The sequence below is a fragment of the Harmonia axyridis genome, chromosome 5 (assembly GCF_914767665.1).
Source record: "Harmonia axyridis chromosome 5, icHarAxyr1.1, whole genome shotgun sequence".
In the NCBI taxonomy this organism is placed as follows: Eukaryota; Metazoa; Arthropoda; class Insecta; order Coleoptera; family Coccinellidae; genus Harmonia; species Harmonia axyridis.
Genome location: NC_059505.1, coordinates 1,511,638 through 1,533,903, shown reverse-complemented (window position 1 = coordinate 1,533,903; position 22,266 = coordinate 1,511,638). Strand labels below are relative to the sequence as shown.

At 35.0% G+C, this 22,266-nt stretch overlaps 3 protein-coding genes across 6 annotated transcripts in view; 2 read left to right on the top strand and 1 right to left on the bottom strand.

Annotated features, from left to right (window-relative positions):
• LOC123679662 (cell division control protein 42 homolog) overlaps positions 1-8,343 on the bottom strand; it is a 45,960-nt gene extending 37,617 nt beyond the window's left edge. The window contains exon 1 of the mRNA XM_045617055.1: positions 7,887-8,343. Within this exon, the coding sequence (XP_045473011.1) occupies positions 7,887-8,139 (253 nt within the window). The 5' untranslated portion in view covers positions 8,140-8,343. The remainder of the gene's footprint in view (positions 1-7,886) is intronic.
• A 2,584-nt stretch (positions 8,344-10,927) lies between these two features.
• Positions 10,928-13,196, top strand: LOC123679661. Its single transcript, XM_045617054.1, has 4 exons — positions 10,928-11,097; positions 11,966-12,124; positions 12,179-12,349; positions 13,038-13,196. Exons 1-4 carry the CDS (start codon positions 11,035-11,037, stop codon positions 13,191-13,193), a joined length of 549 nt encoding a protein of 182 aa, XP_045473010.1. The 5' UTR covers positions 10,928-11,034; the 3' UTR covers positions 13,194-13,196.
• Positions 13,197-14,411: 1,215 nt separating this feature from the next.
• LOC123679652 (ionotropic receptor 75a-like) overlaps positions 14,412-22,266 on the top strand; it is an 84,121-nt gene continuing 76,266 nt past the window's right edge. Inside the window, exons 1-7 of one of the 4 annotated variants that reach the window (XM_045617042.1) lie at positions 14,413-14,735; positions 14,803-14,922; positions 14,982-15,315; positions 17,101-17,279; positions 17,334-17,493; positions 17,562-17,587; positions 17,642-19,675. In XM_045617042.1, coding sequence (XP_045472998.1) covers positions 15,216-15,315; positions 17,101-17,279; positions 17,334-17,493; positions 17,562-17,587; positions 17,642-19,645 — 2,469 coding nt within the window. In that variant the 5' untranslated portion in view covers positions 14,413-14,735; positions 14,803-14,922; positions 14,982-15,215 and the 3' untranslated portion in view covers positions 19,646-19,675. Of the gene's footprint in view, positions 15,316-17,100; positions 17,280-17,333; positions 17,494-17,561; positions 17,588-17,641; positions 19,676-21,192; positions 21,318-21,534; positions 21,700-22,266 lie in introns of those variants that run through there. The other 3 variants (XM_045617043.1, XM_045617046.1, XM_045617044.1) reach the window with 3 other exon arrangements.

The following is a 22,266-nucleotide window of genomic DNA, read 5'->3' as shown; positions in this document are numbered from 1 at the left end:
ACCGATCACCATTGACTGTAACGTTCTGGCCATCATCGTTTTTGAAGAAGTACGGACCAACGATTCCACCAGCCCATAAAACGCACCAAACAGTCAGTTTTTCTGGATGTAACGGTGTTTCGACATACAGTTGAGGATAAGCTTCACTCCAAATGCGGCAGTTTTGTTTGTTGACGTAGCCATTCAACCAGAAGTGCGCTTCATTGCTAAACAAAATAAAATGGACGTAGTGCGCGATACGTATTCAGCACAGGACCATTATTTTCGAAATAAAATTGCACTATTTGCAAGCGTTGTTCAGGCGTGAGTCTATTCATGATGAATTGCCAAACCAAACTGAGAATAAATCACTTGACAGCTGTTAAACCGGTCGCCATCTTGAACAGTAATACCAACTTAAAGTTATATACCTCGAAAAAAAACACCCGTTACTTGTCTTCCCTTTGTGGTGGTGCATCATTTTGCTCTCAACACATATTTCAACTATATTGAGCTTTAGATCAAATGAGTCGAAAAGGTTGTACTCCAAAAAATTTCCATAAAAGTCAGCATTTAAACGATCATTTGCCTACTGGCATTAAATCATTATTGAAAATCCTACCCCAAACGTTGACACTAAAAGACAATTATATAGAATTATGTAATCAATTATGATTATCATCTAGGCACATTTGGACTCATCATCCAATTGATTAAAGTATGAATTCTGTGGCGGATTAAAAAATGAATTGAAATTGAACACATAAATTTCTTAGTATGACAATCACCACAATATAAACCCACAGTTTGTGTAATTTTCAACCGAACACTTGAAACAGACCTTTCTTATGCAGATTGAAGTTTAAATTGGCCTGAAAAAAAGAAGGAAAGATCAGAGTTCAGGACAAGTCAAATACCTTAACCTTTACACTCTCTTGGCTGATTCATTGAACGAGTTGTGAAAATATAAACCTGAACGAGACTGCTGATGTAATTATAGTGATGAGCATTGTCAATTCAGAACGTCAACCTTATTATTTGTACTCTACAAGGTTACCTGAAAAAAAATCAGAAGTAACAGCGATGGGTATAATCTTTTCAACAAATTCTCTAGGATTCGCTGTTAACAGGGCTTCCCTACTTCGTTATCTGAAGTTTTTCAATCAGATCCCTAAGTTTTATGACAACCCACGTTAAGTATAACGTTTCAGGAGATAAATTGGATGATGAGATGTGATCTCGGATAAGGTTTTCAGAATTGATGTCTGTAACTTGATTCCTAATGGTTTGTAGAACATCCTTTGCTCCATTAACGTGGGGATTTTCTTTATTTTCCGAATAGTGTTTTGACAACTTAATCCTTTGTTCTATTTTGGTGTAGTGTTACCTCAAAACTCGTAAAGTTGTTAGAAGGAAGCAATTTATGAGATGAAGACAAGGGCGAAGGGTGCGATAAAAATTATTGCTGAAGATAGAAACATTCTCTTCTTCTTGGTAGAATTCGGGGAAGTGTGAATATAATTGATTCAAGATTTTTATGAAAATACAACAATAATAATACATATTTACATTTCCAAAAGGTTATGAATCAATCATAACGGGTGTTTTTTTTCGAGGTATATAACTTTAAGTTGGCATTTCTGTTCAAGATGGCGACCGATTCAACAGCTGTCAAGTGATTTATTCTCAGTTTGGTTCGGGAATTCATCATGAATAGACTCACGCCTGAACAACGCTTGCAAATAGTGCAATTTCATTTCGAAAATAATGGTTCTGTGCGGAATACGTATCGCGCACTACGTCCATTTCATTTTGTTTAGTGATGAAGCGCACTTCTGGTTGAATGGCTACGTCAACAAACAAAACTGCCGCATTTGGAGTGAATCTAATCCTCAAGTGTATGTCGAAACACCGTTACATCCAGAAAAACTGACTGTTTGGTGCGCTTTATGGGCTGGTGGAATCATTGGTCCGTACTTTTTTAAAAACGATGATGGCCAGAACGTCACAGTCAATGGTGATCGGTATAGAGCCATGATTACTAACTTTTTCATTCCTGAATTGAACAACCATGATATCCGGGAGCTGTGGTTCCAACAAGACGGCGTAAAATGTCACAGAGCTCGTACCACAATCGATTTATTGAAAGACACGTTTGGTGACCGCTTAATTTCACGTTTTGGACCTGTGAATTGGCCTCCAAGATCTTGTGATTTAACACCGCTAGACTACTTTCTGTGGGGCTATGTAAAGTCATTGGTCTATGCGAATAAGCCACAAACCCTTGACCATTTGGAAGACAACATTCGCCGTGTTATTGCCGATATACGGCTACAAATGTTGGAAAAAGTCATCGAAAATTGGACGTCCAGATTGGACTACATCCGAGCCAGCCGTGACGGTCATATGCCAGAAATCATATTTAAAATTTATGCCACAAGATTATCTTGCGGATAAATAAAATTCATGTCAATCGAATTATCCATCGTTGTTTTATTGCAATTTAATGTTCTATAGCTCTTTTAGAAGTTTACGTTCGTTCAATTGATACGTATGAACAATACAGGTAGGTAGCAAATTTTTTTTGTGTGAATGATGTCAGGGAGCTGGAATTAGAAACTTTGTATCATTGTACCTAATGGGACTAAAGCGTTCAAACTCTGAAAGTTTGAACTTAAACCTTTCCAGTTCATTGTTCTATCTGGTGCACCGCGGTATCTCTGTTTTTACATCTTCTAATCTCGAAACATCGACTCCATTATTTCCTTTTTATCACTCACTCATCCCACTTAGATGTTTTACAATCATCTTGGGGCAGTATAACCGATGTGTAATTGCCTATCTATAGATTTTTCTCCTCTGGGAGCATTAAACGAATCAACTTTCTCTTCTGGGTCGCGGCAGAGACATTGAAGTGTCTTAGTCTTTCTCTCGTTTTAGACTCATGTGTAATAAACTACCTCCATTCTAGTAGTTTGTCATGTTGAACATTAAATGTCGAAATGGAAAGAAACGGACGTATGTTTCTTCTGATTTTGTGAATGGGATTTGAGCTGGTTCTGGCAGCATTGATTCATTCATGGCTTGATTTGTAGAGATGATCCGAAAGTTCCTTTTTGGTTCACTGAACTTTAGCTCGGTTACGTTCTCTAGTGTTATATATCAGGTTTTCCAATGGGAGGTTTCATTTTGAATAGCCCGCTTTCTGGGCAGCTGTCATCTTTTGACATTTGACAAGTAAAAACTACTCCATTACTAAAAATGGAGCATGCTTCAACATTGCATTGAAATGATGCAAATTCAAACTGAAGCATTTTTGGGTCTTAGTGAAACACTTTCTTCGCCGGCAATAGTGAAACTGGTGGAAAAATTTGAGCTGTTGGAACAATTTAGTGATGTGAAGAATCTGAATTGTATGCGTCTTTCTAGAACAATTGAGAATATTGCTGTTGTAGTCCGAAGTTTTGATGAAAACCCAGGTTTGTCTATTCCTCATCGATCTTGGGAATTGGGAATTCCAAAAACCATTAAACCTTATTTTGTATAAAGACTTAGGTCTTAAGGCTCTTAAATATTTGTTGAAATAAGACTCAAGCTATTAGATCCCCAGCAACGTAAAGGGTGTTTTTTTTAGAGCTATAGAACTTTAAATTGCAATAAAACAACGATGGATTATTCGATTGACATGAATTTTATTTATCCGCAAGATAATCTTGCATTACATTTTAAATATGATTTCTGGCATATGACCGCCACGGCTGGCTCGGATGTAGTCCAATCTGGACGTCCAATTTTCGATGACTTTTTACAACATTTGTGGCCGTATATCGGCAATAACACGGCGAATGTTGTCTTCCAAATGGTCAAGGGTTTGTGGCTTATCCGCATAGACCGATGACTTTACATAGCCCCACAGAAAGTAGTCTAGCGGTGTTAAATCACAAGATCTTGGAGGCCAATTCACAAGTCCAAAACGTGAATTTAGGCGGTCACCAAACGTGTCTTTCAATAAATCGATTGTGTTACGAGCTGTGTGACATGTTGCGCCGTCTTGTTAGAACCACAGCTCCTGGACATCAAGGTTGTTCAATTCAGGAATGAAAAAGTTAGTAATCATGGCTCTATACCGATCACCATTGACTGTTACGTTCTGGCCATCATCGTTTTTCAAGAAGTACGGACCAACGATTCCACCAGCCCATAAAGCGCACCAAACAGTCAGTTTTTCTGGATGTAACGGTGTTTCGACATACACTTGAGGATGAGCTTCACTCCAAATGCGGCAGTTTTGTTTGTTGACGTAGCCATTCAACCAGAACTACGCTTCATCGCTTAACAAAATAAAATGGACGTAGTGCGCGATACGTATTCCGCACAGAACCATTATTTTCGAAATAAAATTGCACTCTTTGCAAGCGTTGTTCAGGCCTGAGTCTATTCATGATGAATTGCCAAACCAAACTGAGAATAAATCACTTGACAGCTGTTAAATCGGTCGCCATCTTCAACAGTAATTCCAACTTAAAGTTATATACCTCGAAAAAAAAACACCTGTTAGAAATATAATTTTTCTTATCGGCATAATAATTATAGGTACGAGTTGTCAGATTTCATGGTGAAACGATTACGATAAAACCTGAATTCTTATATTTGCAAAGTGTTTCATTTTCACAAGTCACAGGAAGTTCTGATCAATGTAGAGATGAACTAATAAGTATTTTGATTAGGAAACAAAAGAAAATTCAACATAATTTTATATTCAATTCGAAATGAAGAAACTGTTTCTAGAAATTTGCATCAGGTGCATCGTAAACGGTATTTAGGGTATCAATTACCGATTAACAGAAATGGTAATGAGAATACTTGTTTATTCATGGTTATGTCATTTAACTGAAATATAAATTTCTTGAAGGAAACTTCACGTAATATTGTATGTAGGCATTCAAAATCGAGTGAGAATCATTAAGAATTTCTGTTATTCAATATTCAAACCTATTAACGAAGTTGTTCGATTAATATTTCGCAAGAAATGGGCGCAGGTTAATTCAATTTTTAGTTTTTAGTCATATTCCCAAGGAACAGGAATTTGTATTGTTTATACATCCTCAAGGCAGCCTCTATTACCTATATATCATTATTATCAGGTAATTATTTCTACGAATTTATCACAGATTTCGATAACCAGTTGTGTTTGTGTACAATCATTTCGCTAATTTCGAAATGTTTAGACGAAAATATCCTCAAACGAATGGATTAATCTTATTTGATGACACAACGTTCCTACACCTTATCAGATTTTGATAAAATTAGTTAATTGAAGACTCAGCTGCATATCCCGTACAACTTGAGAAAAAAAAATTATATTTCTCTGATCTGGAAGACAAACAGTATAATCTTTTCACTCTCTCATTCATAAATGTAAAAATCTCAAGAATCTACTCAAGGATCTACTTAAATTTATCGACACCTTGGATATTTAAAGAAATTGTTTTTTCTAATTTGAGGTCTTTTTTCGCCCTGATCTTCATAACTCAGACAATTTTGATTTTACTCAATCTAGACGCCTTCAACTCCCACTTTTGATCGTATTATTTCAGTCATAAAATTTTCAGAGCAGAAAATGTTGAATCATATAAACAAGCGAAGCGTGTAATAAACCTGATCGATATCTACAATTGACTAGCCTTCTGAAAAATTGCCAAACCAAGATTTTTTTCTGCTTGAGTTAGTCATAGTTTGTAGGGAAATGAGATTCATAAGACACAACTACTGAACTTTGAAACGACTGCAAAATTCAAACCGCAAAACGTTCTAGATTCCTCGATGTTGAATAACTGTCCAATGATTATTCTTCCATTCTGTTCATATTTGAATTCTCACGCCTCAAAGTTGATAAATCGAATTATCGATGCGTCATCTTATATTTTCATTCATCTATTATTTTTTCACTGATTCAAAAAAACCTCAGAAACCTCGAAAATTGGACATAGGTGTAGATACAATAACGAAATTTAGAAAATCCTTGAATAATTAAAAAGAGCCCTATAGTTATGGGCCCACAAACACTTTGTTTTCGTGATACAAGGTGTTTCTTGTAGTGTACTTTTTTGTGATGTTTGTTGTGAGTTTTCTCGAATCATTATATGAATCATTGCTACAGATCGGGATAATAAGCACCGAAACAAATAAATAATGTTAGTCATCATTGCTTAATAACTGGATTTATATGACAATTTGGATTTTCCTGAGGATTTCGAGAAGATTGTTTGAATTAACAAGAAATCAAAAAGTTTAATACAAGATCAAAGTTTGTTTATGTATTTTTCAAACTACTAGATAAAAAAATATCCTGCAGATTTGCAATCGAAATTGGCATATCAAGTACCTACATCATGACAAATTTCAGTTGAATTTCTTGTGAAGTGTAGATGCTATGAGAAGAAACTTGAGAAAAAATTTAAACACTAACACCCTTTACTTTCTCTTCCTCAAATTACCCAAAGAATCTCTCATTTTTGTTTTTATCTCCAATTTAGGAACACTCTCCTGTATGTACAATAATCACTTGAATGTTGAACGCTCAGAAGCTTCTGAAGAGAAAAGAGCGTTTTCTCAATTTTTTTTTAAATTTCTGAATAGAAAGAGCTGTGTAGGCATTCAGTCATGCCAATTTGAGTTTACTTGTTCCATGTATAAAGTATAAAGTAGATTTACAACGAGTTTCACATAAGTTTTACTGATAATTAAACCAGTTCTATGTTTGAATACAGTTTATTTTTAATGATCCATAAAATTTGAGCTGAAATCAACAAGTGGATCGGTAGATGAAAGTATTTTTGAAAACCGTTTTTGAGTAATGAATTTGAAAATTAATTTCCCATAAATATATTTTGAATTAGATAATTTGATTCTCTATCCAGTACAATCAGTGTGTATAATAGTTCTTAAAATTTTCTATCGAAGATCTGGAAACGAAAAGCGTATATTTTCTATTATACAGATGTTCCTAAATTTCAGGTACAAAGGAAAAAGATCGATTCCCTGAATCAATTTGAGAAAAAAATCCTATAAACATTAGCTCATTTACGCTTTGTTTACGAGATACAGGGTGTTAAAGTTTGATTTTTCTATTTGTGGGTCTATGTTTATAGGACTTTTTTTCCTTAAATTTATCCGAGGAATCTCTCATTTTCCTTTTCATCTCAAATAAAGGTACACCTTGTATCATAAATTTAAAAATGTCGAAAGACATGTTTATGCTTCGAACGATTCTTATCGAAAAAGATGAACCGGAATCAAATATTTGTACTCAACATCCTGCTGATTCCTTAAAAAATCAGAGAAAACAAGAAATTTGCAATTTTCACAATGTAAACGAGGACATTCAACAATTCAGCATGCAATCGTAAACGACAATAGGTGAAATCTTTTAACGAGGAAGTCTTCATATTTTTTCACATTAACATCACTTTTTTTATATCCGAACTCATTTAAGAACCTCCGTGTTTCATCTTAATTAGCCTTTCTCTCAATTCTTAAATGTGACGTAAAAGAGAATGGCGAAGAAGATATTCATCCTCTTCATTGTTTCAAGTTCCCATTGAAGTTTCTCAGAGAAAATTATTATTTCTGTGAGAAATAATAAATTCAAATCAATTGTATTCGAATTCGAGATAGTTATTCACCGTTTGATGATAAATTTTCTCAGCTCTGGAGCGTATTGAACCAAACTTTTCATCATGCATTTCTTCAAATTTTAAAATTGAAGAAAAATGCTGTTATACAACAATATGCTGTGAGAAATAATAAGGCCTATGGTACCAAACTACTTTGTGACTTTTCCTTGAATTTTCAACTATGAACGTTTTTTGTAAAAGTCGCAAAAAAGTTGAAAATTCTGAACTTACCGTTATATTTATCGTACGCAGTAGGAACATATTCATAAGGAAAACTGTGTGCACTATAGGAGGCTATGAGGGAAGTTTTCCCAACAGCATCGTCCCCGACCAGAACGCACTTGATCTTATTCTTCTTCTTCTCTTCTTTTTCGTCTTTGCTCTTCTTCTTCTTACTTCCGCATGTGAAACTGATGGTCCTCTGCTGGCGCAAAAGGGGTTCCTTGTTGTAGCAGTGAAGGGTAACGTTGCTTTGTGGTGGCATGTTGTCGGTTAGTAGAACTTTGAATTCGCGTAAATTCGAACGGAGAGAAACTGTACGGAGCGCGGCGTCAGTTCATGCTAGCGCGGAGGTTTCGAACGAACTGGGCATCACCAGGATACCACCAGACAAGTCGAACGGATCGCGCGCCGTCGATGATGAGGAACAAATAACGGAACAACCTTGCTGCGGGATTCTCAGGTGCTATAAGCGGAGGTATCGACGATCTACGATCCAGTTGAACGTTGGGTGACGCACGATCTATCTGTATATATGATATACCTACTGGTTTTTGCCTGTCGTTTCGTCTGACTGAGAGGTTGCGATAACTTTTTGACGACGTACCGGGTTTATCACCATAATTTGACCCCTCCTTTAACTTTGTTACTCAAAGAGGTACAAAAAAATGTTTTCTACAAAAGTTTCACGAAATTTACTAGTGTCTTTTAAAATGATTTCTCAAAACGAAATATATGCAGAGTGGGCCACATATTGATTGCAACTTCATTTTTTCGAATGGAACACCCTGTATATTTTTCTACATTTGACTAGCTCTTTTTCCCCTGATTTCAAATATAAAGGGTGTTTTTTTTTAGAGCTATAGAACTTTAAATTGCAATAAAACAACGATGGATTATTCGATTGACATGAATTTTATTTATCCGCAAGATAATCTTGTGGCATTACATTTCAATATGATTTCTGGCATATGACCGCCACGGCTGGCTCGGATGTAGTCCAATCTGGACGTCCAATTTTCGATGACTTTTTCCAACATTTGTGGCCGTATATCGGCAATAACACGGCAAATGTTGTCTTCCAAATGCTCAAGGGTTTGTGGCTTATCCGCATAAACCAATGACTTTACATAGCCCCACAGAAAGTAGTCTAGCGGTGTTGAATCACAAGATCTTGGAGGCCAATTCACAAGTCCAAAACGTGAAATTACGCGGTCACCAAACGTGTCTTTCAATAAATCGATTGTGGCACGAGTTGTGTGACAATTTGCGCCGTCTTGTTGGAACCACAGCTCCTGGACATCATGTCCAATTCAGGAATGAAAGTTAGTAATCATGGCTCTATACCGATCACCATTGACTGTAACGTTCTGGCCATCATCGTTTTTGAAGAAGTACGGACCAATGATTCCACCAGCCCATAAAGCGCACCAAACAGTCAGTTTTTCTGGATGTAACGGTGTTTCGACATACACTTGAGGATTAGCTTCACTCCAAATGCGGCAGTTTTGTTTGTTGACGTAGCCATTCAACCAGAAGTGCGCTTCATCGCTAAACAAAATAAAATGGACGTAGTGCGCGATACGTATTCCGCACAGATCCATTATTTTCGAAATGAAATTGCACTATTTGCAAGCGTTGTTCAGGCATGAGTCTATTCGTGATAAATTACCAAACCAAACTAAGAATAAATCACTTGACAGCTGTTAAATCGGTCTCCATCTTGAACAGTAATGCCAACTTAAAGTTATATACCTCGAAAAAAAACACCCGTTACAATCAGTGAAAAGCTCTACAAATTAGGGATTCACCCATGAGCAAGAAAATGTCTTAAACACAGTTGAAGCAACGTTGACGCACTTTTTTTTGTGTACAATCAAAGTCATAGGTAATTTACTTCCTAACGAGGGACATGAGAAAAAAGATTTTTTCAACGATTGCTAGAGTAATCATAAAACATTAGCTTTCTATCATTTGATACAGAATAATGAAACCTCCTTTCATATGTTTTTTGTCTGTATTTCATTACATCAATTGACAAGAAATGATTGTTCTAAATAGGGGCATAACAAAGAGAATAAAAAAATCTGTGATCCGAATTGATGGTCATCATTTTATGCATTTATTAGAAACGTCATTTTTACTTGAAATAATTTTTCCTTCTGTTCCTCAATGAAACTTAATGTATTCATCATTATTTTACTTTGAGGCAAACGATAAATTAGAAGCTGGCTTGCTGGATTATAACGTGAGCACAATCGTTTGAGCAAGTGCACCTTCTCTGAGTTTACCTATATTAATATGCAAAACTTGATCTACTGTAAAGTAAATTCAACCTCCTTATTTGTTCATCCAAATGAATAATATAATTCATAGAACTTCTATGTTCACAATGATTGAGTTTTGTGTTATCTCAGTGGTGTAAGCATCGAAAGGACAGGAGGTATATTTCAGCCTACTCTGAAACCATTAGTAAATATAATAATAATAACAATGTTCATTAAGAATAAACTGCTGATAACTTTTCACCTGAGCGGAATATGGAAAAATAATTAATAAAAAAAACTCAATTTCCTGATATGTTCAATGAAAACAGAAACTTTTTCACTTTGAAATGAAACAATTTACATTTTAATTGACCACAAACTTTCAAACTCGTGACAAAAACTTAATCAAAAATAATTATCTACATTTTACCTTGTATTCTTCGTATTCAGTTAATTGATAAACCTGGAATTCACATGAATGTGAAGTACAATTTTTTTCATTTCCATTTTTCTTCATAATATGACTAGGTATATTTATTTTCTTAGGCTGCCAATTTACACTGCAACTCCTTTAACATTGGGAAATACTCAAAGGCTGACAAATCAATAACATTTTGCAGAAATAATTTCGATTTAAAATCAAATGAATAACGTCAAATGTGAAAAAAATTACTGGAGATAACAATCTTCGTTGCAGGATGAAGAACTATATGAAAAACACGACAAAGAGTAGTATGAACATACATAATGGATTATAAATTGCGTTAATTATATTTGAATATTTCATGGACCAGCTTTGTATGAAGTGACAATAACATATTCGCAAATATTTTTCATACTGCTAATGGTTTTCGTATACAAAATATTAATTGTTTGAATTCACCTCAATCAGAATGGATTTTAAAATATTTTTAATAACAGCATACATGAGTTTACTGCCGCGAATATTTTCTAGGGTGAGTTATTTTAGTTTAATCTAATCCTGAGTGTTGTTGACGGTCTAACAAAACCTGATTATTTTCAAGTATTGACAAGTAAAAAAGTCATTTGATAAGCAAGATTATAAAGTGACTTTTTTTGTTAGCGCAAGAAGATTTCATAATGGGCTGTAAGAAAAACCCGTGCAGAGAAGGGACTTTATACAGGGTGTTCCACCATTGACGCGACTCTTTTATGGTTAAGCGCTGAATTTTCGATTCGCTACATTAGAGCTACATTCAATCAAAGAATTCAATCAAAAACAGGTTGAATTGAAAGAAAAATGTGTTTCCATTGATACTTTTTTGGTAAACCTTGTATATTTCCAACGAAACAATTTTGCAAGAAAAGTTACCTGAGCTGATTACAATTGACCAACGAGATATTGTGATTTAACACCATCAGACTTTTTTCTTAGGAGCCACATGAAAGATAAGGTCTATGAAAATGATGGAATTATCCAGGACATACAGTAGCAAATGTGCGAATTTGGATTATATCGTTTTCCATCGTTGATACCTTTTTCTTCATAATAAAATAAATCAATTCCTCTTAAAATATACTCGTTTTTTTGTTAATATCAAAATAAAACTCTTTTTGGATAATTATTCAACAGATTTGGATTCCTGATTCCTTATTAATGAATTGTATGCTTTTAACTCACCGATATTCAATAAAATTACACATTTTTGAGATGCTTATTTCCTTATGCTCTAAACTTTTGATAAGCGATTCCACCATAAAGCAAACCAAGTCTGAATTTCGTTCTTTCGAAAATAATTAGTCCATATGGGAATTCCTATTCAATGCACTTTACTTCCAAATATAGAACTTTCTTATTTTCAGACACAAAAGACCTTTGAAATAATGAGATTTGAGTCATGTTCTAATTATAAAGATCTACCGATTCAATTGACGAGAGGAAGAAAACTGGGAAGTAACTATAACAATCGTAGTTTGGAATTGACTATGGAAATCAAAGAGACCATTGGTGGAAAGATTGATGTAAGAAGGAAACAATGAGAAAAATTAAAAAAAATCATTATTGTTCTTCATCAGGGAACCATCGATCTTTGGAAATGCGACTTGACTGGATCACAGAATACTTGTGAATATTATGTGAAAGATCTGAAAGTACGAAAAGTTTGTGAGAAAATACCCATGAAAGATCAGCTATGGAGTCCTTTCACTCAAAATATAAAGCCCGATTTGGATTGCCCTATGAAACCTGTGAGATTTCATTGAATATTTTCACAAAAAATTTAACTGTATCTACTATAGAGTTATTTCGTCATAACATGAAGAGCAGAGTAAAAAGACTTGAAATTTTGAAAGATTGAGGTCTGAATGAACTGGTTCTGTTCGTTGATTCGAGGAATAATTTTGAAATTGTAGCCATCACAATTTTTTCTAAACTTAGCAAAATACTTATATTATTCCATCGAATTGAAACTTGGTACTTGCTTGTAAAATTCTATGAGGTTGGTTCCAATAACTGTTTTTGAAAATTTCGAAAATCATCCCTGAATTATTCTGCTGAATAATTCTGCCAAAATATGTGAAATCGAAAAAATGAGTTTAAAGATAAATGTGGTTTAGACATCTTAATTGAAGCATGTTTAGTACAAATATTAGTTTAAAACGCATTGAAATTAAATGAAAAATAAAAGGATTGAAAGTTAGAGTAACCATGTTTTCGACGAACAAAAAAAAAATATTATTTGAAATGAATTATCTTTTGCGAAGATTCAAAAATTTCAAGAATTATAAGATTTCGAATGAATTATAATTGTGTCTTATAAATACTCTTTATTATTATACTTAAATTGAATGAAAATGAAATGATAATGAAAATAATGAAAGGTTTTTTGAATTAATCCATTTGATTGTAATATTTATTTTGGAAACTGATTTTTAGGATACTTACCAAATTAATTGTCCTTTCAACAACGAAATATTCAAGTTCATGCCGGTCCCAACAGGTGTTTGGAAGGCAAGAGGACTGCTGTTTAGCGATGGCAAAACTGTTCTTTGCATAGACTTTGATAGCAGGGTATTAGAGAGAAGAGTTTGAATTGAACATGTAGGTTCACACAAATTTCGAATTTGTATGTTTGTGGAGAAATAAATGCAATATTAAAGTAATATGAAAACATTTTGTATACCTTTATTAAGTTCTTATTGTGGATTACAAAGAATATGTCAAAAACGAAAAACCCCATTTCTTCAATAAGGCACTTCTTCAAGCCACTGTTTTCTGTAATTTGTTAAAAAAAAGAATCTGATGATTGGATTTTTCATTGGCGAAGGGTCTTTGAAGAGAATATAAGGAATTTTGGGAATGATATATGGTTTTCCAAAAATAATAATGATAATAATAGTTTCTTGTGACATAAACATGAATCGTATAAACAATATTACAGTAGCCACATTTAAAATAAAATCTTATTCTGAATAGAAAACTGAATAAACAATGGAATTAATCGAATCATGTCAAAAATGAGGATAACTTTAAGTGTTTCATATTGAAAATCCCGCTATTTAGGCAGCTGCCACTTTTGAAGATGGAATTTTTCGACATTCGACAAGTGAAAACTACGGCATTACTAAAAATGGAACGATACAAGTAGGGATTCACGGCTTGGCTTGATATTCAAGCTACTTGGCACAAACTCAAGTTAAGTCAAGTAATTAATAAATAAATATTTGACTTGACATTCAAAAACTACTACTTGACTTGATTTCAAGCCAAGATCAAGCTACTTGAGCTTGAGCTTGAGCCAAGTAGCTGGAATATCAAGCCAAGCCGTGAATCCCTAGATAAAGCTTCAGCAATGCATTGAAATTGTCAAAATTCATTACAAAAATGGTGAAAACTTTGCAGTCACTAAGGCGTTTTTTGATTGTCGTGAAGGACTTTCTCGGCCGGCATTAGTGAAAAATCTGAGTTGTTGAGACAAGTTAGTGATGTGAAGAAGCGAAACAGTGTGCGTCGCTCAAGAACAACTGAGTATATTGTTGCAGTGGCACGAAGTGTTGTAGAAAATCCAGGTTTATTGATTCCTCATCGATATTGGCAATGAAGCTATCATTAATGATTTTTTATGGCCTGAATTGAAAGACATATATTTTCAACAAGACCAACCATTGATTTTTCTGAAAATATAATTGTATTTTGTAATACAAAATTTGGGAAAACTTTTCATAGAAAAGAGGCAACATTGCTTTAATTATATATGAGGCATTTTCTTGAAGACAAGATATTTTTCAAAGAAAAAATCAATATGTATTTTATCCTAGAGTTGAGCAAAAAATTCAAGACTATCTCGAATTTGTCCAATATTGAACTATCAATTGACAAGAAGGTAAAATAATTACCAACTTAATTCATCCAAGATGAATTCTCGTCAACTAGAGACCAAAACCATCAAACAAGAAGTTTTATTTCCAATTTGTCTGTCACATATTAAATTCTATGTTTTCACTGATTAACCATTTCATCTAAGCGTCAAAAACCACCAATTTCGGCCTTATCTTCATCCAAAATTTATCATGAATCAGCGTCCATTTATTTCTACTCAACTTAACATTTTCGACGAAAACAGATGCGTTTTTTGTGAGTTCAGTTCGATAATCATGAAGGATTTAAGGTGAAAAAAATGCTTAATGAAGAAACATTGCAGCTCCAAGTATGATAGCAGGCCAGCCAGTTATGATATCCCAAGAACAGAACAGAAAGGTCTGCGATAGTATGACAACAGCTATAGCTTCAAACCAGCTCTGCAACAATTCTTGTTTTTACGGTAATCAACCTCCTGCTTGCTATACCAATCAACCCCAAATTTGGTCATGTCCACTTCAGGCTCAGAAACAAGGTGTCCCTGGAGGTGTGGTCTTCAATTTTTCCCAGCCAAACTATTGTTGTCCCCAAACGTGGTAATTCTCAAGTGTAGTTTTGCATACATTGAAAGTTTTAACTGTAAGTTATTTCAGTCTTCCAACGGCATATAATCCTCCACCACCACCATGTCCACAAATTATAGATTGCTGTCACAAAACTCCACAATCGATTTGCGTGGATTTTGGAAAATATGGGATGGAAGCTATGGCATTTCAACAGAAATGTAGACAGCAATGTCAAGGTTTCACTTATGACAAGCAAGTGGGGACTGGCGATAAAATCATATTTCCTAAATGTAAGATATTCACAAGTCACTTAAGGTATAGAAAGACATCATATATCTAATGATATTTTGGTATCAACCAAAGAAATACTTGCTGTCATCAATAGACGATGTTGCTGATATATCATTCCATTTGTTAATCGAATTCGATGTTTTCATTTCATTTTTTCAAAATAGGCATATACCTTATGTTTTAAGTGGTCCCAAAGAAAAAAGTTTAATGGTGTTGAATCATAAGATCTTGGTGGCCAAATGTGTCACCTCTTGGAGAAATGACATGTCCAGGAAATATTTCTGCATATCACTCAATTGTCCCAACATCTCAAATTTTTCCACTAGTTTTACTATTGCCTTGCGAGAAGGTGCTTCACGACAACCCAAAAGTGCTTTAGTTTTGCAAACTGAAACTACAAAATTCTCAGAATTTTTGTAGAGAATTTTAAAAATTTCAATGCGTTGTTGAAGCGTGAAGCGTTACATTTTTAGTAATGACGTTGTTTTTACTTGTCAAATGTCAAAAGCTGACAGCTTCAAAAGTGGCAGCTGTCCAGAAAGCATTTCATTCAAAATAAACCTCTGATTGTAAAACCCTGTAGAACCAATCAGTTGATTGATGGATCAGTTTTGTGAAATGCACCATTAGCTAAAGGGTGTTTTTTTTAGAGCTATAGAACTTTAAATTGCAATAAAACAACGATGGATTATTCGATTGACATGAATTTTATTTATCCGCAAGATAATCTTGTGGCATTACATTTTAAATATGATTTCTGGCATATGACCGCCACAGCTGGCTCGGATGTAGTCCAATCTGGACGTCCAATTTTCGATGACTTTTTCCAACATTTGTGGCCTTATAACGACAAAAACACGGCGAATGTTGTCTTCCAAATGGTCAAGGGTTTGTAGCTTATCCGCATAGACCAACGACTTTACATAGCCCCACAGAAAGTAGTCTAGCGGTGTTAAACCACAAGATCTTGGAGGCCAATTCACAGGTCCAAAACGTGAAATTAGGCGGTCACCAAACGTGTCTTTCAATAAATCGATTGTGGCACGACCTGTGTGACATGTTGCACCGTCTTGTTGGAACCACAGCTCCTGGACATCATGGTTGTTCAATTCAGGAATGAAAAAGTTAGTAATCATGGCTCTATACCGATCACCATTGTAACGTTCTGGCCATCATGGTTTTTGAAGAAGTACGGACCAATGATTCCACTAGCCCATAAAACGCTCCAAACAGTCAGTTTTTCTGGATGTAACGGTGTTTCGATATACACTTGAGGATTAGCTTCACTCCAAATACGGCAGTTTCGTTTGTTGACGTAGCCATTCAACCAGAAGTGCGTTTCATCGCTTAACAAAATAAAATGGACGTAGTGCGCGATACGTATTTCAAACAGAACCATTATTTTCGAAATAAAATTGCACTATTTGCAAGCGTTGTTCAGGCGTGAGTCTATTCATGATGAATTGCCAAACCAAACGGAGAATAAACACTCGACAGCTGTTAAATCGGTCGCCATCTTGAACAAAAATGCCAACTTAAAGTTATATACCTCGAAAAAAACACCCGTTACTTGTCAAAAGCGGACAGCTTCAAAAGTGACAGCTGTCCAGAGAGATGTTATTCAAAATAAAACTCTCATTGGAAAACCCTGTAGAAACAATCTGTTGATTGATGGATCAGTTTTGTGAAAGGCACCATCAGCTACTTTTTAGTTTTCCTGAAATTGTTTTCCAATAAAACAGAATGATTTTTGACAAATATTGCAGCGAATCTCTTCATTTCAGGCAATACTTGTTGTTGCGGTGTCCAGTCTGTAAGTTTGTGCGCAGATCAAAAGGAGCAGCTATTCCATAGAATAGACGAATGTGACACGAGATCAAAACTGAAAATATGTACTTGTGATCCAGTGGAGACTAGAAGATGTACCTGCTTTCCTAAACCAAATCCAAATAAATACGGAAGTGTAATATACATTCAACTTACGTTTATAAAAAATTTACAAATTTTTGGTATCTAGGCAAAAAACCTGGTGATTGGTGAACGTAAAGAGAGATGCTGCAGAGATTATGACATAGTTGATCAAGCAACAAGAGAAGCAGACGCTGAAGCCTACTTGTGTTGTGACTGCTTGGATATGTGGAAAAAGAAGAATGAAAAACGGAGGCCTTCATGTCTAAGTGAGTAATGTTTGTATGATTCTCGAAAAACAATCGAATTTATCCTCATTTTTCCGTCAACCTTTCAGAAAAGAAATGTGAATGCTGCGATGAGGTAACATAATAGCAATATCATAGAATTTCCATCTCAACTTAATTTTTCTTTTAGAAACGGAATGCCTCGGATGAATTGTCGTTCTCTTTTTGTGGAAAAACTCTGGAAATAACCGAAGAGAAAACTACGACACTCAAATCACTCAAACAACCAACCAAGCAGTTAGAAATCGAAGATATTTCCTCGACAATAGGACCACCTTCATCTCAGAACGATAATGCCGATGTCGTGAAATATATCAATGAAATGAAGATGAAAAGAAAAGGTATAGTCAAAATGGCACAAAGTTTCAGGACAACCGCAAAAGATTACATAAAACAACTGGATAGGGATATAGATCATTTTAGAGAATTGTATAAAGTTGCAAATGTTGCAAAACTTGGTAAAGAAAACTACATAGACACTTATAATTTGAGTTATTTGTTCGATAATTCCGAATTTGAAAAAAAGGAAGAACTGACTCATGGTAAATACACTTCTAAAACGACCCCAAAAACAAATGTTCCTTCCTACCACAAAAAGAAAAATGAGTCTAGACGACAAATAAATGACGAAGAGAAAATCATTAAAGTCATACCTCCAGTTTCGGAGGAAAATAGTCTGAAGCGAACAAATGAAGCAAAATCAACAACTATTGAATCTGGAGTCAAGTCTCCAGATATTAAAAAAATAAATGACAATACCATTAATGACAAAGGTGCATTAAACACTGACCAACGTTCAGATAAAATTGATCCTTCTGTCAAGAATAATGACATCCAGTATATCGCAGTCATAAATAAAAAGGAAGAAATCAATACTCAGGAAGTTTCACAACCTATCTCGAAGGTTATACCAGATGAAGAACCTGCACAAACTACTCATCTTTCTGAATCTGATATACCTGTAATGAAATCGATAACTGAGACCAAAGAATTAGTTGAAAATATGGAGTTAGAAGCAAAAGTAAATTCCACAAGTGTTAATATCGATAACAAGATCAATTCTGATAAATTAAACATTCAGGAAGATGCAGGTGCTGATGAAAAAGTTGTGGTAAAACCTGAAGAATTAGCGAAAAAGAATTTTGAGATCGGAGAAAAAACATCGAAATCAGTTGAACAAAATTGCACTCAAATTTGCTATCAAGAGAAAAAAGACGACAAGTCAGAAGGAATTCGCGAATACAATGACACAGCTACTGAATCAGTTAATCAGCTAAATAAATCTTCAAATGATGAAATGACTCAAGCGGGACAAAAGTCGAACAAAGTCCAAACATCGCCTGAACTTGATTCTGAGAGCAAATTTATCCAGACAAACGTAGCTTCAACTTCAAAAGCGCAACAATCTCTTGATAATGTTTCATTTTCAGATCAAACCACAACACCTGAAAATGCAAGAGAAGGAATAGAGGAGACAGATAAAACTGACAAACAATCAACTTCAGTACCACAAGCACCAGATGTTACTTTTGAGGAAAAGACGTTAGAAAAAGTATGCCCAGGAAAGAACTACTGCTTGTCAATAAATAAATATTCAGCCGACAGAGAAGAAATTACAGAAACCAAAGCTATCCAAGCAAAAATACTCTGCAACTGTTGTGACTGCAAGGTTGGAAATGATCATGTACAAGAAACTTGCTGTCGTGGTGGTGGACCCTTGATTGCAGTTGGGCAGCTTCTCTCAAATATATGCTCAAGTGCCTTAGAAACAACTGGTAGATTCATCAGCTATTTCATCGGCAGAGATCCTCCTTCATCTAGACCTTTCTACGAAAATCCTTGTGTTGTCATGAATAGGTGGGGATGTGATTCTGGTTGCTACGATACACGCTTAAGAAGATATTATTCGGAAGTGGATAGGCCAAGGAATGTCTGCCCGTGTAGAATGAACACCAATAGGTTTTGTGGGAAGACATGCTATGATTGTAGAACAAATGGTTGGTACTCTTGCTGTGACCCTTGTGTTGATGATGAGAAGGTGGTCCGAGTGACTTTTAAGGATACAGCTGAGAAGAGGACGATTCGCCTGGAGAATAATTGTAGAAATAGTAGATATCATGTTGTTTATGAATGAAAATATACTTATGAAGCTGGCCTAAACTCATTCAGGTCTTGTCATTTATATTCGGTAGCTTTTTGTTGTGGATTATAGTTCATAGTCATTGGTCATTTCGAAAAATTCGAATACATATAAAATATGAAAACAAAATTGAGAAAAAAGAGTGCGTAAAGTAGTACTTTTCCACATTCATTTGTGCGGTAAAGTAAAGCAACTCAATAATAACATTGGTTTGAAGAGGTGCCTTTAAGTTAACCTTCATCGAATTAATGAGGTCAAATTTTGGAAATATGATTGCATTAAGGGGCACCGCGATTATATGGTCTATAGTACCCCCCATCAGAGCTATTCTCGCTATTAGTCCTTGTAGTGTGTAGCTTCCCTTCAATTCCAGAGTTCTAATCAACTGCAGTATCTGGGATGGCTTCAAGGAGGTTACTTCTAACGGGTGTTTTTTTCGAGGTATATAACTTTAAGTTGGCATTACTGTTTAAGATGGCGACTGATTTAACAGCTGTCAAGTGATTTATTCTCAGTTTGGTTTGGCAATTCATCATGAGCAGACTCACGCCTGAACAACGCTAGCAAATAGTGCAGTTTTATTTCGAAAATAATGGTTCTGTGCAGAATACGTATCGCGCACTACGTCCATTTTATTTTGTTTAGCGATGAAGCGCACTTCTGGTTGAATGGCTACGTCAACAAACAAAACTGCCGCATTTGGAGTGAAGCTAATCCTCAAGTGTATGTCGAAACACCGTTACATCCAGAAAAACTGACTGTTTGGTGCGCTTTATGGGCTGGTGGAATCATTGGTCCGTATTTCTTCAAAAACGATGATGGCCAGAACGTTACAATCAATGGTGACCGGTATAGAGCCATGATTACTAACTTTTTCATTCCTGAATTGAACAACCATGATGTCCAGAAGCTGTGGTTCCAACAAGACGGCGCAACATGTCACACAGCTCGTGCCACAATCGATTTATTGAAAGACACGTTTGGTGACCGCCTAATTTCATGTTTTGGACCTGTGAATTGGCCTCCAAGATCTTGTGATTTAACACCACTAGACTACTTTCTGTGGGGATATGTAAAGTCATTGGTCTATGCGCATAAGCCACAAATCCTTGACCATTTGGAAGACAACATTCGCCGTGTTATTGCCGATATACGGCCACAAATGTTGGAAAAAGTCATCGAAAACTGGACGTCCAGATTGGACTACATCCGAGCCAGCCGTGGCGGTCATATGCCAGAAATCATATTTAAAATGTAATGCCACAAGATTATCTTGCGGATAAATAAAATTCATGTCAATCGAATAATCCATCGTTGTTTTATTGCAATTTAAAGTTCTATATCTCTAAAAAAACACCCTTTATGTTTTTTTTCTACTTAGTTCCCAAAGATGTTAAATGGTTGAAATAATAAACCAAAATCAATACATAAATGAAATTCGATATATTACCTGCTCATTTAATTTTATATTTGCTTAATTGATTAACCATTGGCTTAATACTTTTCTGACGATTTTATTGAGACGTTCTCTTTTCTTTCAGAGAGAGTGAGTTTTTCGGAAAAAGTGGAATGTAGCGATGGAAGCAGTACCAGTTCTAGTGAACATTCTGTTAGAAACTCGTAATTCACCTCATTCAATGAAATAGAAAAATGAGACATTACTTCAGTGAGTGAATCTATTTAATTTTTTCCCTTTTCGTAGATAAAACATAATGAAAAAATTGCAGCCTTTCACTTACTATATTTTCAAAACTATATTAAAAGTTATTTATAAATAGAATCTCAAAAAATTTCTAGTTTATACATTTCTTGATCACAAAGTTTTTCCACTTGTCTTGATTATTGTCTATGACTTTAATTTTGACCTATCTTTCAAATTCTAGTGATGACGTCTAAAAATGCAAAATCATAAAAACCAAGAATCTCAAGATCCAGCCGATGGTTTCCTGAAAGAGCTGAAGAAATGTGAGAATATATTCAAAACAAAGCGTTGCGTGGAGATTTTAGCACCTATCGATAACAGAAAATCTACAGTGGACGACGTCAAGGTGAGTATTACCAAACTTTTAAATAAATTCCTCAAATGTAACACTGATCAAATCCTTAGTTCAAAAGAATAACGAGTGGTATATTGAGGCAGACAGCACTGATGGAAAGAATGGAAAATAAGCTATCGGAGTTGGGGAAATCAATGAAACTAGCTAGAGATCTTGTTGATGACATTAATCTGAAATATGACGTTCCAAGATGAAATAATCAGTTTGTTTTGTCATTTGTCTAGGGTCGTAATAAAGAAATGAAACTGAAGCATTTTGAGAACTTTTCAGTTGGCGAAAGCTTGGTGATTCTTCATTGTAATTTAGTATTTACGTTTTTTTAATGCTCAGCCCATGGGGACTCACATTTTTTTGGAGATTTCTTTTTCGATTCTGCAAATACGTAGTATTATAAGACTGTTTGCGGTTTGGATCAAGAATGTACAGAGTGATTATAAGAAGATCATGAACTATATAGGATATTTATTATTTCAGTCGCTTCTACGAACAAAAATAGTGGGGCTTACTCAAGCAAACCCTATACCTAAAATGAATACTTTAAGAGTTATCGAGGAAGAA